Consider the following 20,975-nt stretch of genomic DNA (forward strand, 5'->3'; position numbering starts at 1 on the left):
CTGCCAATTTAGCTCTTGAAAACCGATAAATATATCCACATAGCATCATTACGATTCTTATATGTCAGTTGTATTTTAAAACACAAATGTATCTACTAGTTATTTAGCATCATTTTATGCACTTTTATGCATTTTGGTCAACTTAAAACAATTGTCTGATCGGTTGTCAGGAGGAATTTTCGAAAGTTCAAAAATATTTAAAAAAAATTCTAATTTAATATTTCGTGGAAGGGCAGGCTAAACATTTTCAGAGGTTGAAGACTAATTACCCTAGATAACACACACAAAAAATGAAGTTTTTTTTTAACTTATGCATTATTTAGATTCACTTGAAAAGTCTGTCGTCAAGTACTTTTAGTGAAAATTTGTTATTCGAACACACCTACTCTGTTGTTATGACTCATTAGAAAGGTATTTCATTTGACCCATATATTTCATTTTTTAGCACTGTAAATTTTCAATGTTATTATATAAACCTAGAGCCAAAATATATAACAATAATATAATCTGAAGCGATGATGTATCAAATATTTTTCTTTTATACGTTTTCAAGACAGAATAGTCAACTCAAACACGCCTAAACATAAAAGGTGTACTCGATTTTCTCTTTTCGATGAAATTATTGGCCAAAAAACTGTCGCCGGTGGCAGAGATGCAAATTAATGCTTTAAAAAGATCAATTTATTATCTTTCTTTGGATTTTTTTTCGGTGCAATTTATGCTTATGCACGAAAAAGATCCACATGCATTTGCACCTACCACAATCGACTGTTTTGTGAAAATGTGTCTATAATTCAAAAGTTTACAAATATCTCGAAGCTCCATGCCCTGATTTAAGTAAAGTTACATACATAAGATTCATAAAATCCTAAATTAGGCACATTCATTAAACTTTTAAAGCCCATAGAAACAGATGTAAACATTTCAAATTTACCAACTTGGCCTTTTTTACCTTCTCTAACACAGAGTTCCATTTCTTTTATTTAATTTTAACTTGGTTTCCGCCTGAGCTATTTTATTGACATCTCAACAATGAGAAATCATCTATTTTAGGTTATGTAGCACTCTTTATCCTTTTTTAAGGCCAAGAGTATTATTTTTTAAAGTCTGTATGTGAGCGGATTTTTTATGATCCGAGAATGATTTGATATATTTTGATAAAACAAAATCTGCCAAATATTGGCTCGTAAAGTAATTTAATCCTATGCCATTGGATGCAAATTGAACGAAAAATTACTTTGATGCATTAATGACATTGTGACATCGTTATAAATATCTTAAACGTGTTTAAAGTGTTTATTATTATATTAATTCTGGATTTTACAAATTGAGCATTGAAAGTCGCGTGTAAAAATTAGAATAAATTTTGTATGGAGAATAAAAAAGTTAGTATTTCCCAATTTCTCTTTTTTTTCGAGATATTCATTTGTTATTTGATCTCAAATTTATTCTGTGATGTTTAAATACATAATACAATAGGCCTGACCTGTATATTGTTGCACATGCCCAAAAGCCACCGTCCAAGACAAAGGTCACGAACTTACACACGTGTTACAAGCATGTATACTTAAACGGAATCGGGTCACAATACGAAACATAGACAGATTGACCATGTTTCTGAAGCTTATCATCAATTAAGTGCATCAGACTGTTTGCAAATAAATAAAGAATATTTACATTCACAGTGGATAATATTTGCTCCAAGGTTGTGATTTTTTTCTTTCGTTTCGAACTTCCAACCATCGAGGATATAATATCAAACTTTTTCACCCGTTCGCTCAATATGTTTTAGAAGTGATGATGCCTACATTTTGGCCACGTGGTGATGGAAGTCACATGACAGATTCAACTAACTACCGTATCCCGGAACTGGCGTATCCTTACTTTTTGAATTAAAAGGGCCATAAATTCTAAATTTGGAGATAAAGAAGTAATACCAGATAGAATACAAACTGCCCGTAAAACAGTATATGCGTTGATGGGTTCAGGACTTTATGGCTTGAATGGGATTAATCCTATATGGTATCGGTTGACATGATAAAGTGCTTTGTCATACTAAGGCTACTATATGGCTTGGATGTTATTCGCTTAACCAAAACTGATATCGCTTAACTATCCACTTATTAAATTCAATTGCTAAAACAAATCCAGCACCTGCTAATTCTGCCGTTTTAATCCTAGCTGGTCAGTTACCTATTGATTCCGACATACACAAGAAAATGCTTACCCTATACCGGAACATTGCTGATAATCACGGATCTGTTGAACGCAGTATTGCTGAAAGACAGCTTGCTTTAAAAACAAGGGACTCCGAAAGTTGGTTTATTCAAATTTGAGAATTAACAGAACTGTATGACTTGCCATCCCCTATATTGACTGTCCCTCTGGTATCTTTCGTCCCTCTTCTATAGAAATATTGGATTGAGTTCCAGAAAAACACATAATTATGGAAAAAAAGGTATATAATGCAGTGAATGATTACTGGAAAAACAGCTTAATTCTTGAGGCTAGGACAAAAGTAACTATGTAATTGCTTAATTTTGAAACTTTAATGTTGGTGATGTCCACAATATTTGGAAGAGTAGTGGTTCAGAACTTTTATCTGTTAAAAGAGCAGGTGTAAAATCCAAAATGGTAAGTGGGACATATACTCTAAGAGCTGATCGTGCTAAATTTAATGCAATATTGTAGCATTGCAGTGTTTACGAATAAAATATAATGGAAACAGAACTAGTTCTTCATGTCCATTGTGTTTTAACTTCCTGAAGATCTCATGCACTTTATATTAAAATGTAAACCACTGGAAGGAGTTAGACTGAAATTCATAATACTACTAAGAATTTTACTGAGTGCTAAGATGAATTTGCCACTTGTGGAGGATTTATTTGATTTTGATGATAATATATTACAAATAATAGTGGACTGTAGTAAATTCCAAATCTTAAAACATTTATGGATAAATATTGAGCGCTTGACAAGTAGCTTATGTTTTGCTCATCAGAAGAGATCAAGTTTAATCCTTTAAAGACTGTCTAAATAGTATTTCCAGATAAAAGAGACATTTAGTGTAATAATGTTAAGAGTGTGGTATAGGCGATAATGACATTTACTGATTTGAGCAAGTTTTATATTTTAAAGTTTACTCTGCATATACTCTAATTATATATATAAGTATATGAATAAATAAGTCAGTAAAGTTGTTAAGCCGAATATGATAGGTGTAAACTTTGAGTAAATTTTAGATTTTAGTGTGCATTTTTCGGTTAGTCATAAGTATGATTAAGGAGAAAAAGACGTTTGCTGAGTCCAGCAAGTTTTAGATTTTAGTGTGTATTCTCCGTATACTCTAAGTATAAGAATAAATAAGATATTAATGTTGAGGTGAATATGACAGCTGTTCATTTTAAGCAAGTTTTAGATTTTAATGTGCATCTTTCGGTTAGTCATAAATTAAGTATGATAAAGGAGAAACAGACATTTGCTGAGTCGAGCAAGTTTTAGTTTTTATGTGTATTCCTCGGATATATTCTAACGATGAAGAAAGGAGTCACAACTGAGACAAATTTGAAAATGACAGTTGCTGAGTCGATCAATTTTTAGATTTTAAATATGACTGTGTATATACCAGTTTGAATATATATAATTAAGTGTGGTGGCGGTGTATATAAGTGTATAAAGAAGAAGTTCTACATTAAATGGAATTGCCAGAAATGCTGATTTCAAATTATAAGGGATACTACATTTCAATAAGGGATCCTACACTTCAAGAGGATTTCCCAACTGAAGTGGTTCATCTGATAAAGGTGGAATTTACAGAATAGGTAACAGGTAACAGGTAACTTTTGATTAACTGACAATAATAATCGAGAGGCAAACGAAAAATTTGATCAGAAATCGTTAATTCACGGTTGAAGCATAACCATGTAATTATAAGAATTGGGTGTTTCTTTTTGTAGTTTTACATGGTTGTAAAAGCGTTGATCGTGCTGGTATTAATAATATGTATAAAAATACAACTTGAAAACTTTTATTCGTAAACACTGCAATGCTACGATAGTGCATTCAATTTTTTATTTTATTTACAATAGTAGCTTCTACACATCCAGTATGTGCTTTTGGGAGCATGTTTCAGTCCGACGCAATTTTGGTGAAACCACGTACACTCTAACGTGAGGGTACCCAAATTGCACCTAATTTGACAGTTTTTACACCTACGTTTATTTATGACCCAGACAAAAGTTTCCATTCTGTGTTTATTTTGTAGATGTATCCTTATTTACTACTAGTATATAGTTCCACCAATTAATTTTGAATCCATATCAAATCATAGAAAAATGGGATTGAACCGACTTCCAAACGTTCCATGATTCTGTAATGAGGAGTCTCCAAATTGATGATTTGTTTTATTTCTTCAAATATTAAAAACAATTTGACAATAGTCTATGCTTACTATTCGTTTTTTTAAGAAATGGATGCCTGTAACATATTTTGATTGCTTCTTTTCAAAAGTTGATTTTTTTCAGTGAATACTTCATCTGTCGGTATATTAAAAATGTACTGTGGACGCTTTGTGTATATTTAAATATATTTAGCTATGTTGAAAGACGTGGCTTATGTCAAAACATAAAAATACAAATTATTTAGTCTCTAAGAGAACATTTAAGATTTCAACTGCTATTTATGCTAAATGGGGTACTTTGACGTTAGGCAGCCATCACAAAGAAGTGATGCAGCAAATTTATGTACACGTCGGATTTGCAGATTAAACAGTTCCATTCAACAATAATCCTTTTTTAAGTTATAGCAACTTTCAATGTCTGCCATAAGCTTTAGGTGAAAAATATTTTTTTATTCTTGAAATGTTTATATTTTCGTCCAAAATGTTTGTTGGAAACATGTGATGTTGTTTTATGTTGTCTTTAAATATCATTTCATTTCCGCCCATCACTGTTATTATTTGAAGAGGATAAAAGTCGTAAATTCCAAATAGTTCCAAATCTTCTGGTATAGAATGATGAATTGCATTGGTCTCTGTAAGGTCATTCTAGAGATGCAGGTGTTTGCCATTGGTAGGAAGGACTCTATGCATTCAGTAAATACAATTGAAGGTTCAATTTCGAAGCCTAGGAGACTCTGAGGTTTTTCATCATTTCCTGTGACATATCTGTTATTTTATAAAAGGAGGTGTCGTAATGTTTGCTATGTTGTGTGAGTCTTTCAATGTTACGATCTGTCTATAGTCATCACATAAATATCATCCTGCACCAAACGCTTGTTTGACTTCATCTGCAGTAATTTCTGAACATCCTTTTTTCACGTATATCGAAGGATTAAGCAACTTTTGGAATGCTTTGGCAAATCAAAATTAAGGAACCGTATTGAAAATGGATGACTTCAACTTTACCACTTAGAACCATTGGTGGTTCAATAGTTTCCTTGTTAAAAGCGACCCTTAATCAAGGAAATAATGATACGAAACGCAAGCACTGGAATATTGTATCAACTGGGAAATAAATACTCCACATACAGGAGCTGCTGCAATTTAGCTACATAAACATGGAAATTTCAGACTTGGGAAACTGAAATTATCCCTTTAGTCGTAAAGGTTTGTTCTCAACCGACCGAAAATGTCAATTTCTAGATGTAAGTCAAGATATAGGACAAACTTAATTGTATCTGTGGTATACTATATTTCAAGGTCGATGTGATAGATGCCTTCAATATAGTCACCAAGCTTTGATGTATTTAATAAGATGATGTCATCTATATAGTGGAACGTGATTTAAAAGAATAATGCTAGATTCTTTTCATTCCTTCTTAGAAGCTCCTGTATGCAGTGTGCCTTATGTGAATAAAAGAACAAGTCGACAAGCAAAGGGATAAAATGTGTTCCAATAGGAATGCTGCTTGTCTGTTGAAACCACGTCCTTCAGAGGTAACATATATGTTGTGAATAAAACAATCAATCATCTTGATGATGTCAGTTGTATGGATTTTTTTGTTTGGATCAGATTGGTTTCATACAATTTATGATTCATTCCTTTCTATAACAAGATATTTTTATCTCTGTTGACCATTCTCTTTAATGAAATAAATTTAGACAAATTCTTTCAATCTGTCTTTAAGTTTAGAATGTGGAATATTGGTGTAAATTGTAGAGAACAGTTTTGTATACTATACTGCCAGCTAGGGGAAAGAGACTTAGATTGTTTGTGATCTAACAAATTATTGGAATTCCACATATGATTTGCCACCCCATATAGTAGGTAGTTATTGCTGACTAAATTGATATCAACATCATGGAAATATGTTCTGTTTTGCACTTTGCAGACCAAGAAAGCTCAGGACTTCCTAAGTGAGAGTATATGTGGAGTTTTCTTTTCGGGGTCTTATTTTCCAACGAAACGATTGAGCATCCGAATTTCTAAACTTTTTATTAACAAATTAACTCTATTATTGAACCTCATTTCAGTTTGATATTCAAATCGTTTTTTTGTTATATGAATTGTATACCTGACCTTTTGCACGTACTTCTTGATGATCTGAACTTATCATAATGATTGGTGATGGGTACAGATCTATAAAGTAGGGAGGCATATTCGATGAACTGGTTTATGCGACTACCGTACAAGTGTGAAGTTTAGCTAGCTATAAAACCAGGTTTAAGCCGCCATTTTCTACATAAGGAAATGCGTGTACCAAGTCAGGAATATAACTGTTGTTTTGCATTCGTTTGATGTGTTTGAGCTTTTAAATTTGCCATTTGATAAGGGACTTTCCGTTATGAATTTTCCTTGGAGTTCGGTATTTTTTTTGTTATTTGACTTTTTTTCCATTCCCAATCTGTCTGAAACTATGTGCCATGTACAATATCTGTAAGTTTGTATTGGTTTAATAGCGGATTTGTAACAGTGGTTTCCAAACACAATTTCTACAGAGTATACCCAATAACATCTGTATAAATGACGGAAAATCATTGAAGGTAACAACATGAGGAGGAGAAGAGTTTAAATCTCTCTCTCTCTCTCTCTCTCTCTCTCTCTTTTGATTTGGTGTTAAAAAAAAGAAAAATATCACACTTCAATCAACAAAATTATAAAAATATCAACTAAAAGAACATAGGAAATGACTGTATTAAAATATTAAAACGTTATATTTACTGCCATACAATTCATCATCCAACAACAGGAGTAACTGGTATATGGATCCATGCTGTTGTCGAAGCTCCTAGTAATAACGAAAGAAGAAACTGCATAAACTAAATAATCAAAATCAGTTATGGCATTGCATTTATTCAAATTCACGATCTCAACACTAGAAATTGTTTTCATTTTCCAGAACTCATAAACCTTGTAATATCATTCAAATTTATATCAGTTCTACTAGACTAGGTAATCAACCAATATTCAAATTACCTTGTGTTGAATTGCATCAGTTTTATTGCAAATTTGTACAAATAGTAATTAGTATAGATCATTAGATGGCTATTTATCAATATATAATTAAAGTAATTCAATCTATGTTTTTTTTAATTGTATGTATCTATAATAATTGTGCAGTTTTTCAGCTGTACGCTTTACTAGTAGTTTGCTCGCAAAACTAAACATGTGTATTCTAATTAAGACATATGTTCCAAGGTAATTGACGTTGTTTGCTCTTGGGATCCTATCTAATCCGATAGAACAATGCATCAGTTTTTTCCTCGGCAGGCAAACGGACCATAATTTAACATTTAGTGAACTTTATGTCAAACAAAAAATTATTTAGAGGTCATCGTGGTCACTTTTAACTCTTGCTTATAGTTTTGAGGTTCATTTAATTTCCTATATTAAACATATAAAATTATTGTTTTTTATCTTCTTAAGGATGTTCGTTACACTTGCTTTTGACTTTTTGTCAGATATTCGGAATCCTCTAGTTTTATGCATGTAGTGTCAATACAAATTTTGCCCGCTAAACACTACTTTTCTTTTTATAATTTTATAACATATATAAAGCCATTTTTGAAAATCTTATAAAATCCTTGTTATTTTTTCATAATCTAAATCTTAAATGTATGAAAAGTCTAGTCAGATGGACTTCAAGTCTAAACCTCCTGATTGCACCTGTGCTAGTTCCCAATTCATATATAATCCGGCTGGCCACGTTAATACCGGAGACCTCAACATTGTCAATAACACTTCCCTGCGAAATTTGTTATCCAAAGGTCCGAAATATCGTGAGCCTAAGTCCATCAATTGGAAATAAAACTTCAAAATACTGATGGATTCAGTCGAGGATTATGCCAGGCAATGGGCTAAACGCGAGAAAGAAGACGAAGATACTCTTTCCGAATAGATCAAGGCTGTGAGGTCGTTGATACAAATCCGAATTAAGAAACTAAATGGGTTTATCAATACCCACGCTACTTCAATTTTTAAAGACCCAAATCTTGCAAAACACTTGTCCTACCTCTATGACAAATATGTTGTTGTCCCCGCAGATAAAGCCCCAAACAACATCGTGTTTGTGTGTAAATATCATTACATAAACTGCTTGATAAATGAATTAGGTATTGACAATTCATTTGGAAACTCAACATATACCCTCAGGACACTTACCAAAGAGGAAATCCTGGATAATCATAGGTCTGTTCTATGTTCCTTTGGAATTTCAACCAAAGATGAAGAACTGGATCTTCCATCACTGTATTGGATACCTAAACTACATAAGTGTCCTTACAAACAACGCTATATTGCTGGGTCTTCCAAGTGCTCCACGAAACCTCTTTCTAAATTATTAACATCTATTTTATCAGCAATCAAAGCCGGGCTCCAAAGTTATTGTGAAACTGCCTATTCTAGAGGTGGCGTGAATCAGATGTGGATACTAAAAAATGCCAAAGATCTATTAGAGTACATACAATCTAAGACTCTCTCATCTTGCAATAGTATAAAAACATTTGACTTTTCTACACTTTACACAAGCATTCCCCATTCCAAACAAAAAGACAAATTGAAAGAGTTGGTATTACTATGTTTCATTAAAATGAATGGGGAACGTAGAAACAAGTATCTTGTCTTGGGGAGGGATGAATCCTACTTTGTAAATAATCACTCTGATTCATACAAAAAATTCTCTGAAACTGACATTATCAAGATGCTTGATTTCTTGATTGACAACATATTTGTTACGTTTGAAGGACGTGTTTTTCAACAGACTGTCGGAATTCCAATGGGAACCAATTGTGCCCCTCTTCTTGCCGACTTGTTTCTTTATTATTATGAGGCTGACTTCATACAGGAACTTCTTAGGAAGAAAGATAAGAAGTTAGCAATATCATTTAACTTTACGTTCCGCTATATAGATGATGTTCTCTCATTAAATAATACAAAATTTGGTGACTATGTTGAACGAATCTATCTCATCGAACTAGAGATAAAGGATACTACAGATACAGTTAAGTCTGCCTCATATCTTGACTTACATCTAGAAATTGACAATGAGGGTCGGCTGAAAACAAAACTTTACGACAAAAGAGATGATTTCAGCTTCCCAATTGTGAACTTTCCATTTCTGTGTAGCAACATTCCAGCAGCGCCTGCATACGGAGTATATATCTCCCAATTGATACGATATTCCCGGGCTTGTATTTCCTATCATGATTTCCTTGATAGAGGATTGCTACTCATAAGGAAACTATTAAACCAAGATTTCCAAATGGTGAAGTTGAAATCATCCCTTCGTAAATTTTACGGACGCCATCACGAGTTGGTTGACCGTTATGGAATAACCGTTTCACAGATGATGGTGGGGTTCGTGTTGCTTAGTCTTTAGTTTTCTATGTTGTGTTATCTGTACTATTATTTGTCTGTTTGTCTTTTTATTTTTGGCCATGGCGTTGTCAGTTTGTTTTCGATCTATGAGTTTGACTGTCCCTCTGGTATCTTTCGTCCCTCTTTTTGAATCGTTTCCCGCCAAATTTTCAAATGATTATATCTCAAAAACAAGGACACGGACCTATCATTTTTTTCTGCTGTTTAAATATCGTTATTTATAAACTATCAATTTATGATGGTCTTTTAAAAAATAGTTATTTTCAAACAGAGGAGCAAACATCTTTAAACCTGAATTCCATAATATTGCACATAAAAATGATAAATGCACACTAATAAAAAATCAAAGTCGTTGCATATAAATTACCATACCTGCACAGCTACCACACGTTGCCTTGCAGTATTTTTTCAGCACAGGATCATTACATAGTGAGGGATCACAATTCACATGTGGGTCATCATTACAAGGTGGAGGGGTGGTTATATCTGATATAAATTGAATGTAAAGTCATGTAATTGACATAATACCGCCATATTGAACAATAAATAACATTTGATGTATGTAAAACTAAAAAAGACATACTTATATACAAGTACTTCGTTATTTTCTATTGCATTGTTAAAAAATGTATTGACGTCTACTTTACTTCTGACTAGAGTCTTTTGAATAACACAACTGAAGTCAATGGTCAAGAATGACTTTTATGAGGATTTGCGAGTATCTCATTTTTTGGCATTTTGCCTCTTTGCTTCGAAGTTTGGTGAACCTGTCATGATTGAGTTTACGACTTTCTGTGTCAAATACAACAACGAATATATGCAAGACAACACCAATTTGGACAATAACCGTTAGGAGTTGAATCAGAATCTAATTTTCTGGTGAAAGATTTTATAAGAAATTAGACTCTGATCCAATTCCTTAATTCAACAAAAAAGTCATTACAGACTTGAAAATCATGCGTGAACAGGGTCGTATAGATGAAGGCACATTTAAATACCTAAAACTTGAAAAATCAAAGCCAGGACGTTTTTATCTTCAGCCGAAAATACACAAAGCTAGGATTCCCGGTACACCAATAGTTTCTGTCAATGACCACAAATAGAGAAGCTATCAGAATTTATTGAATTTCATTTAAGATGTAGAAAATATACCATTTAACAAACAAGATACAATACACTATTCTTAGAGAAAATTGAATTTTAATGTTGAACCCTCTCCCAACTGAAACAACCCTTGTCTCGCTAAACGTTACCTTTCTCTTTATATTAACATCCCCCATAAGATGGTATTGAAGCCTGTAAGGAAGTATGGAACTCTCGCAGCACCTTACACCTACCAACGAAATGTTTAATCCAGCTTCTTACTTGGGTATTGAAATGCAAAAACTTCACATTCAATGGTGAACACTATCTCCAGGTTAGTTGAACATTAATGGGAACAAAGATGGCCTCATCCTATGGGAAATTCTCAATACTTCTCTTTGTCAACCTCTCTCTTGATTCCGATTCATCGACGATATTTACATGAAGAAGGATTATACTGAGCAAGAACTTGATGTGTTCATTCAACATGCCAACAAAGGCCATCCCTCAATAATATTCATTTATTAAATCTCTGCCTCTAAGATCACATTTCTTGACACTTCTACATCAGTGAAAGTTGGAATCATATTTACAGATCTGTATTGCAAGCCCACAGACAAACATCAATATCTTTCTCCTCTGCGTTATCATCAAAACCACTGCACCAAGAGCATTCCCTACAGTCAGACCATCATAAAAAACTCTACCAACGATAATGTGAAAAACCGATAACAAGAACTTCGCGGTCACCTAAAAATCGAGGCTACAGAAGAAAAACAGTGATATAGGTTTTGCTTGTTCTAACAACATCAGCTGAGATTAACTTTTACAATATAAAGAGAAAAAAGGTCAACAAAGAAGTCCCGTTGGTGCTGACTTACCATCCTACATATTTGACAAATTATCACACCCTATCCGCGAAAATTGCAAAGAAATCGAAAAACATCATAAGCTATCCAAGATTTTTCACGAGCCACCCGTACAGGCATTCTGTTGGCCCAAAAGCCTTAAATACTTGGTGGTAAGAGTTGATTTATCCTCTCGACCAGGCTCTTCGTCAGCGGGCTTTTGCAAGGTTTATGGGTGACTTGCAAGCACATACTTAATACCCAGACTTTGAACAACCACTCCATTGGTACCAAATACATCATATTTTGCAATGTTACTTGCAAGACTACAACTAATGTGTGTCTTCTACAATGAAAATGAGGTAAACAATATGTTGTTGAGTCAGAACAGCCCTTTTACAAACGCATGAACGTCCATCATAGTGACTATGGATGTCAGTCAGATATTTGAGATCCCCTGACCTCACTAAGGCAGATCTCAATCTATAACCATCATTTACCACAACACTATTTTGTCTATGGAGGAACGAATCACTCGGGAACTTTCGTCAACTTTGAAATTTTAGAATCACAAAAGCTCAAATCGCACAGTGCTATTTATTTTGGATGCATATGTACGCAGTCTCTGTTATGAATACTTGACCTGCTTCAACTTTGAAATTTTAGTATATATACAAGTTCAAATCGGACAGTACTATTCCTTTTGGATGCATAAGTGTGCAGCTTCTGGTGTAATAAATTAACCTCGAGTTCGTTAACTTTGAATTTTGGATTCTGTACTACACAGTCTTTGTTGTAACAACTTAACCTTCGTGAACTTTGAAATTGTCCTATTATACATGCATGTACAAGCATGGTTCGGTTTTTAATTTGTATCACGTTCAAAATTGTTCAAGATTGTTTAAGTAAAATCAAAATAGATTGAAATATTTGTTGATACTTGTATTTACTGATTCCTTTTTGTAATATTGGTGTTGTTTTGTACACGTTTTAGGTGTATATATATACATGTATAGATATGTTCCGTAAACATCAGTATTGGTGGCACAATGAGCTTTTGTATTTATAAAAACCGAACATTAATTTTTAATGTGAAAATACTTACTACAAAGATTACACGTAACCGGACACTTTAATGTGAAAATACTTACTACAAAGATTACACGTAACCGGGCACTTTAATGTGATAAAACTTACTACAAAGATTACACGTAACCGGACACTTTAATGTGAAAATACTTACTACAAAGATCACACGTAACCTGGCACTTTAATGTAAAAATACTTACTACAAAGATTACACGTAACCGGACAAAACCTTTTTAAGTCAGTATTGCATGAAGATTTATCGCAGGTAATACGACTATCATCTACACAGGAGTGTACACCGTTTGTTGTTAAAGTTGTTGGAACTGTCGTTGTCGTAGGAGCTGCCGTTGTCGTAGGAGCTGTCGTTGTCGTGGGAGCTGCCGTTGTTGTTGATGCTTAAATATACATGGTTAATAAATACCCTTACATCTCATATACATTCATTTTCACAAAAGATGTCTTATTTTTCTTTTTTAAATGAGCCTACTGTCAATAGAAAAAAATATCAGATTATGACACCATATATACGATTGTTGTTTAGGAATAAATGCGAATTCTATTCCCATCAGTGTCACCGGTCATATTAGAAATCTGGTTCATATACGCGTTTAAAGATAAAAAGTCTGTCACTGTTAGATATGAACTTGTTGTTCGGTGGTGAGGTTCTTTCGAGTACAGATGGTATAGTCATTTGTCAACCTAAAGTCTTTAGAACTGGTACTTGCTACTTCTCTGGAATGTAAAAGACTACACCTGTATGAAATATTTCACACAGAGTGTACACGGAATATAGTAGGAATGTTGCATTGAATTCCTACCAGAAAAGAGTTATATTCTAGTCAGACAGTAATAGGAGTCCACACAGAAAATAGCCGAAAAATTTAAATTAACAGAAATTTCTTAGTAGGAATATTGTATAGTCCTACATGGAATATTCAAATAAGCAGAAATAATTTGGCGAGAAAATAAAATTCCTACTAGAAAACCTGGTAAGAATTTTTCAAAATTCCACCTAGAAAACAATATTTTCTAGTAGGATTCTAAAAATATACAAAATGTAAGTGTATATTCACAAATACACAACTGGGTCAATCATTTAAGTTTGAATCTCAACAACAAAGAACAAAGGAAATGCATGGAATATATTCATTTAAAAAAGTTGACTTTTGAAATGTATGATGAAACTGATATATTCAAGCTAGAAATTGTGTTATATATGTAGATGGGCAAAAATGTTGATTAGATGAAATTGAAGAGGTATGAACAAATAATGTGTAAAATTATGCACTAATAATTAAGTGATTACTAAATATATTGGCAAACAGATCAAAAATTTCATCTTAAAGTATAAAAATTACCTTCAATCTACATGAGCCATATTTTCTCATATTTCAATATTGTAGTTGTTTGACTCTTGCAGCATTGTGTTCCAACACAACTTTTCATTCTTTTACCCTCCAACTTTTGAATTTATGAACTGGAACTTCGTTGCATTTAACACAGCAAAACTTGTGTTATTAGCAAACAGGAATCCAGTTTAAGATAATTAAAACATGTAGAAAGATTTTCTTGTAGGAATATATTAATTTTGGTAGGAATTCTGTAGTGGGAAAATGAATAATCTAATCATATTTTCTGTCCAAATTCCCACTTAAGATTTTCAAATAGAAAATAATCCATACAGACTTTTAAAATTCCTGCTAGATGGTAGGAGTTTGCTAGTGAAAAGATAAAAAATCCAGTCAGAATTTTGTTCAATTTTTTTTCTGTCCGTCTACTTTCTATACAGAATCTTTGATTCTAGGTAGATTCCTACTACATTCCTTCTAGTTTCTAGGTGGATTCCCACTACTTATTTCGTACGGGCGGAACTCCCCAAGTAGATCTAACAGTAGAATTAGGGAAGCGAAATCTGTCGAGCTTTGACGATTGGACTCGTAGTAAGAGTTTCATTAAAAAAATTAAAGATAACATTTTTTTTCTGTTAGACATTTAACGATACGATTTGACGAATGATAAATAGAATTTTCATGCTTATTTGACACTAACGAAAGCAAAAAGGGTGTGTCAAATCAGCCTGAAAATATTCTACGAGGACGGAAAGCATTTATTCACTGTCGCCAACCAACAACAATATTCATAAGATGATATTTTGATATCTGTTGAATATGTAAATACATGTTAAGATCAATTTCTTATTAACCTGTTTTTTTTCTTTCCTTTTTTTATTGTCCCTAATTTCTATCTATCTTAAATGTTAGATTTAAGCCAGATTAGATTTTCGCAATTTGGTCTTTATTGCGAAATTAACAAAATAAAGCTCTCGCAAAAATTTTCCAAGTTACAGTAAATTGACACAGACACCAGGAAACCATACACATTTGGCTTTCAAAACTTTTGGTCACTTGAATCACGTGATGTACGCTCGGAAGTCTATCATCTATTAAACATCGTCTCAACTTCTTCATTCATTAATGCAGTATCAATATTGAAAGACGAATACGTTATGATGATACAAAAACCTCGAAAGGCTTTAATTTGATTAAAATCATAGCTGCTGTTGAAACATAGTTATTCTATCTTTCATGCTTTAACGTATATGCATACTTCAAACTTACATCCTTTATGTATGTCCACGGTAATGTTTTAAGTGCAAACCAATTAAAATCTTTGAGGATAAGACTGACTTGGCCTTAGACATTTTTAACCTTACATAATAGATCTGTAGATCAATCTTCGTTTACGTACTTCATTTGTTGAGCACACAATTAGTATACTTTATGCCAAAGCTGTTTCGGTAACGGTTAACAAATATCTTGAAACTATATCATGTATATAAAATAATGAATCAGAACTTGTACGGCACCGACCATTCATTTTTTTTTTGCGGGAAGAGGGGGCAGATATCTGGAAATACATTGTGTTTTTTCGGCCAATAAAAAAAATAGTTCAGTCAAATTCAGCTAGGTGCAAGAACTTTGTTTTAGCTTGATGTTGCATTTTTCTTTTTATCCAAGTGTCAATGGAAATTTTCATTTCTGTCTGAAAAAAATTATTAATTTGTAATTGAATCTAGAGTAAAACAATTTAATCAAAAAAAAAGAAATACACTCACACAAAAGATGAATGGTCGGTGCATAATTGAATATCTAAATATTCTTAGTAACTTAAAACTGGACACTCTAAATTCGATTAAGTTGAAAAATCAGTATTTTTCATATAATGTCTACTAATTCACATGAACATTTGAACTGCAGTTATATACATTTTTGGCTATAGTTTTTTGTCCTTTTTAATTCATCAGCTTTTTGTATTTCAAATATGTTGGTCTCGAGCATAACTGGAGAGCCATTTATTGTCGAAATGCGCATCTGGTGCAGTAAAATTGGTACTGTTTTTATTCTTATCTTATTGATAATTACAATGGCAGAAAAAAGCACCATGGAGCCAATTATTCTATCGCAATTTACATGAATTAGATCTTACCACTACAAAAAACGCTGACATCTTGTTCATGGAAACAATCATTTTTACCAACCATGCTCATTTTACATTTTAATATATTGTCTTCTGTTCCAGTACAATGGACATCATCGAGGAGTATTGATACGTTGTATCCCAAAACATTTCGGGTCTTACCGTGATGTGCATTTTGGCTGAAAGATAATAAAAGATATAGATACAAGTTGCTTTTTTAAAAAAAAAGTCAATACGTGAACCTTAGAACTTTTTTATGCTAATTATTATTTCAATTGAATTGTAAATTATATCTCAGTATTTTCATTACCATGTGTGCGGAGGATAATATTTTCTTTTTATTGTAAATCAGGACAATTATGGCATGTTGAGAGTTGTGTTAAATATAAAGTAGGGAGATAAGGAAATTCAATGTTTTAATTTCAATAGTTCATTTCTGGATGGTGTAAGCTTTCATTTTTACCAGTGTGAAAGGTCAAACTACTACCAATGGATGACACTTCTAGGGTGTTTATTGGTAGAGGTAATATTTCAACTAGAATCCCTCAGTAATTTTATATATTTTTCTTTTTAAAATACATATTTCAGAGCAAGTACGATATTTTGTTTCATAAAATTTGAAAGTTTTATTCCTACCAAATAAGACAAAATCTACTTGCTTACCATTTTATTTTGTGCCGTAAAATCCCGTTCCACCTTAGAAATGAGTTTGGATCCAGCTAATACATTCAATTTGCTGCTTATACATGTATGCTTTATATACCTGTCCAAATCCGGAGCCTGTTTTTTTTTTGTTTCCTTATTATCGTGTCTGTTTTTCGTTTTTTTTTTTGTATGAAAATATTGCCATTAATTTATATCTTGTACAACATTGGTCAATTTGATGTCATTTAGCTCGCTTTGCTAAGACTCAACATTCATCACAATGTTTATTGAAAAGTTCTCTCATTGGCAAGCATAGTTTACCAAATATTATATAATCATATCAGTCACAGGAAAATTCGATTCTTATGAAATGCGGTTCCTTAAATCAACATACGTAATAAATCTCAAAACTTTACAGTTTTTTGCTAACTGATCTTTCTTGTCTATGATTCAGAAATTTAACAGTGTTTTGTGATTTTTTGCTTAAAGTTAACTTTTTAAGCATGGGTCCCTTTTCAAAAGTCTCCCAACTACTACCTCATATGTGAACTTAAGTATAGTGGAAATTTTGTTCGCTATGTTAAAGAAATCTTCTACTTGCTCTATTTTGCATGTGAAGACCATACAACCGTCATCTCTATATTGACAGTGTAATTTGATGTTTTCTTTCCATTTGAACTTATCTAAGATATTTATTAATAGGACAGACAGATGCAGATATGTGCATGATGGTGAAAATATACCACCTATGGAGGGTGCGCTCATATAACTTGTTTGTATAACTTTCCATTAAACTCAAATTTATTGTTTCTTAGAATTAATTAAACAGATACAGTTTAATCTTTTTGTTGAGAATTTTTAAAGGATATTCTTTTGTGTCAATTAATTCTTCTGCATTGATAACTGTTTCTTTTAAATTATCAATGATCATATTTGTGTACATTTACGTTTCATCATAGGCAATAAGAATGCATTCCCTTTTTACCTCGTGTGTTTTATTAATGAAATCTTTTGTATCTTGAACTTAAAAGTTGTGCCTCTACAAAAATGGTTTTATATTAGATCTTTTAATCTCTCAATGCGTTTCGTGGTCGAGTTACACTTATTGATGATCAGTTGTAAGGAACATTAATTAATGTCTCCTACTAGTTGACCATTACTCATTAATTATTTCTAGATTAATTTAATGAATTTTTGAAATACTGAGGTACATGTGTCCATGTTTTGAATCATTATTATTCTTTAAGAATTATACGTATGGGAATCTATTTCTATTTTTTTCTATATAGATTATCAACTATATCTTTTATTACCATATAGCATATAAGTGAGGTTAAGCGATCTGTGTAAAGTTCTTTATTGCCAAAATTTAGATATCTTAAATGATCCGTATGGAGGTGCTCTTAATTGCAGGAAGCTAATACAGATAAGAAATATAAATCTTCCGAATGAACAATAATTAGGGTTCCGAATATTCCTCCATAGACTATATTTCTAACTAATTAATATGCGTGAACCCTCAGGGGTTCTCGCAATAAGTAATTAAAATATAATTAATCAAATATTTTAAAGATTTGTGATTCGTTAAAACTTGATCACAGTCATATACATTTGTATTTACACTGTTTGCACGCCAATACTGTTGTGTTTAGCTTTTCGTAGGTCAAAACAGCATATTGTACAGGGCATGCATACAGCATGTTACTAAAAATACATTCTAGAAATTCCCAATTTTTCATTGTTCATGTACTAGTTGCTGATTAATAATATAACAATTGTAGCCTTTGGTTGAGGTCAATACGATGTTATATCGACCCAGAGAAGCATATCGACTTCAAACTTCGTCCTCAGTTAATATGTTTCTCTTAGGTCGATATAACCTCGTATCGACCTTATACAAAGGCTATAAGTACCGATTATCAGGTTGTGTGCATATTGATATCGTAAAATATCAGCTGCGAGTCACAATATGAAGCTTTTTTGTCGAGTGAGCGCAGCGAACGAGATCAAAAAGGCTTCATATTGTGTCGAGCAGCTGATATTTTACAATATAAATATGCAGACAACCAGATAATCGATTTATCGGGTTGTATTTGCGTATTTTGCATGATAGAAACGTGTGTTTTCTTTGTTTCACCAGCTAACCGGAAGATAACGTGATTAGTTCGGGTCAATCTTATCAACGTCGGTTCATATATTATGACGTCGGTGATATGTCCGGGTCAAAGTTATTAAGGCCGGGTCAACGTATTTGACTTCACAAAGCCGTGATATGCAATTTTATTAAAAGCTGAGCAGAGTGATACAGACAGAGGGACGACCGATAATTGTATAATTTTGTCCCGAGAGAGTATTGTATTGCACTAGCTTATGTGTGTAGTTAATAGTTTACGAAAGATAACAAAGTGTCGCTTTGGTCCATTTACTTTTTTGAACTGACCGCACACATGACATGCTTCACTTATGGTCCCCGTCATTTTGCTCGTTGTAAGTTCAAAAAGGTCTTATTCGGTGATGTCGCAATCTTGGAAATGCAAATGGGATTGTGTCTCCGAAAATAAGAACATATCCTTGGTAATCTGTGACACAGATATCCCATAAAGGTCAACACAAGTTAGGACGGTACACAAAAGATGACTTAAACTGGAATTCATAAAGACGATTTATATATTTTACTTATTTTGAATATGTAGCCCCTTTTTGTTTGTGTTTTTACACCTTTAAGGTGTATATCTATATTACCTATTAAACATATCTTAAGTTCTATTTGTGTGCAGTGGCGGATCTATGATGTTTTATAAGGGACGTAATTCTCGATAATTGAATATATCCTGCCGAGCGGAACGGCTTGGACAATTTTATAGTAAAAATTTATAGATATCATGAAAAACTTGAGATTTTTCTTTATTGGCGATCAAAGACCAACCCCTTTTGGACCCGCCACTGATGTGTGTTGTTGCACAATAAAAGTGTAGATATACGACTGGTCTGTTGAGACACTTTTAGATTTAGGGGTCTTGACATTTTGGCATAGAAACATTTTCGTTCATAACGTACATGTAGCTATTAAAGATTGTTTCAGAAAGTCATGCGTTAATTTATATAAACGTACAATGGAAGTCCAAGTTGTCTGCACACAACTTTAGCTGCGTTATCGTCGAAGAAATCGTTACATACAGTTCCAGTTTTACCATTTATTGTGACGTGAAGTCTACCATGGTCCTTATTCTCCAATTGTAAACCGATTCCATCTTGAAAGAAGGCATTTGATAAATTTATATTAAAGCATTAGATATATAGAACTTTCCTAGTGGAGCAGAATCTGCTTATCCTCCTGGAGCACCTGATATATCCCCGGTTTTTGTTGGGGTTCGTGTTGCTTAGTCTTTAGTGGGTTTTTTTTATTTGGTACTGAAGATTTAGTATAACTGCCAATGAGACAAGTCTCAATCAGAGACCAATTGACACAGAAGTTAACAACTATAGGTTTGTTTTTGACTTGTGAGTTTGAATGGTATCTTTCGCCTCTCTGTTATATGTGTTTCGTATCTTCATCGCCTGGACAGTACGATACCATATCGTAATATAATACATATCTTTATCGCCTGGACAGCACGATACCACATCGTAATATAATACGTATCTTCATCGCCTGGACAGCACGATACCATATCGTAATATAATACGTATCTTCATCGCCTGGACAGTACGATACCATATCGTAATATAATACATATCTTTATCGCCTGGACAGTACGATACCATATCGTAATATAATACGTATCTTCATCGCCTGGACAGTACGATACCATATCGTAATATAATACATATCTTTATCGCCTGGACAGTACGATACCATATCGTAATATAATACATATCTTTATCGCCTGGACAGTACGATACCATATCGTAATATAATACGTATCTTCATCGCCTGGACAGTACGATACCATATCGTAATATAATACATATCTTTATCGCCTGGACAGTACGATACCATATCGTAATATAATACATA

At 33.0% G+C, this 20,975-nt stretch overlaps 1 protein-coding gene across 2 annotated transcripts; it reads right to left on the minus strand.

The window, feature by feature from the left end:
- Positions 1-7,129: 7,129 nt before the first annotated feature.
- On the minus strand, positions 7,130-20,241 carry LOC127723182 (uncharacterized protein ZK673.1-like). 2 transcript variants are annotated; one of them, XR_007991925.1, is made up of 6 exons: positions 20,070-20,241; positions 16,322-16,491; positions 13,036-13,230; positions 10,188-10,301; positions 8,601-8,868; positions 7,136-7,227 (listed from the first exon to the last, which is right to left on the minus strand). XR_007991925.1 is itself a non-coding variant. In XM_052229709.1 (5 exons), the coding sequence occupies exons 2-5, from the start codon at positions 16,380-16,382 to the stop codon at positions 7,175-7,177; spliced, it is 423 nt and encodes a 140-aa protein (XP_052085669.1). In that variant the 5' UTR covers positions 16,383-16,491; positions 20,070-20,226; the 3' UTR covers positions 7,130-7,174. The 2 variants fall into 2 exon arrangements, 1 of the variants encoding a protein (XP_052085669.1); XM_052229709.1 differs by lacking the exon at positions 8,601-8,868 and having other exon boundaries at positions 7,130-7,227; positions 20,070-20,226.
- Positions 20,242-20,975: the final 734 nt, after the last annotated feature.

This window comes from Mytilus californianus, unplaced genomic scaffold, assembly GCF_021869535.1.
Source record: "Mytilus californianus isolate M0D057914Y unplaced genomic scaffold, xbMytCali1.0.p SCAF_13, whole genome shotgun sequence".
In the NCBI taxonomy this organism is placed as follows: domain Eukaryota; kingdom Metazoa; phylum Mollusca; class Bivalvia; order Mytilida; family Mytilidae; genus Mytilus; species Mytilus californianus.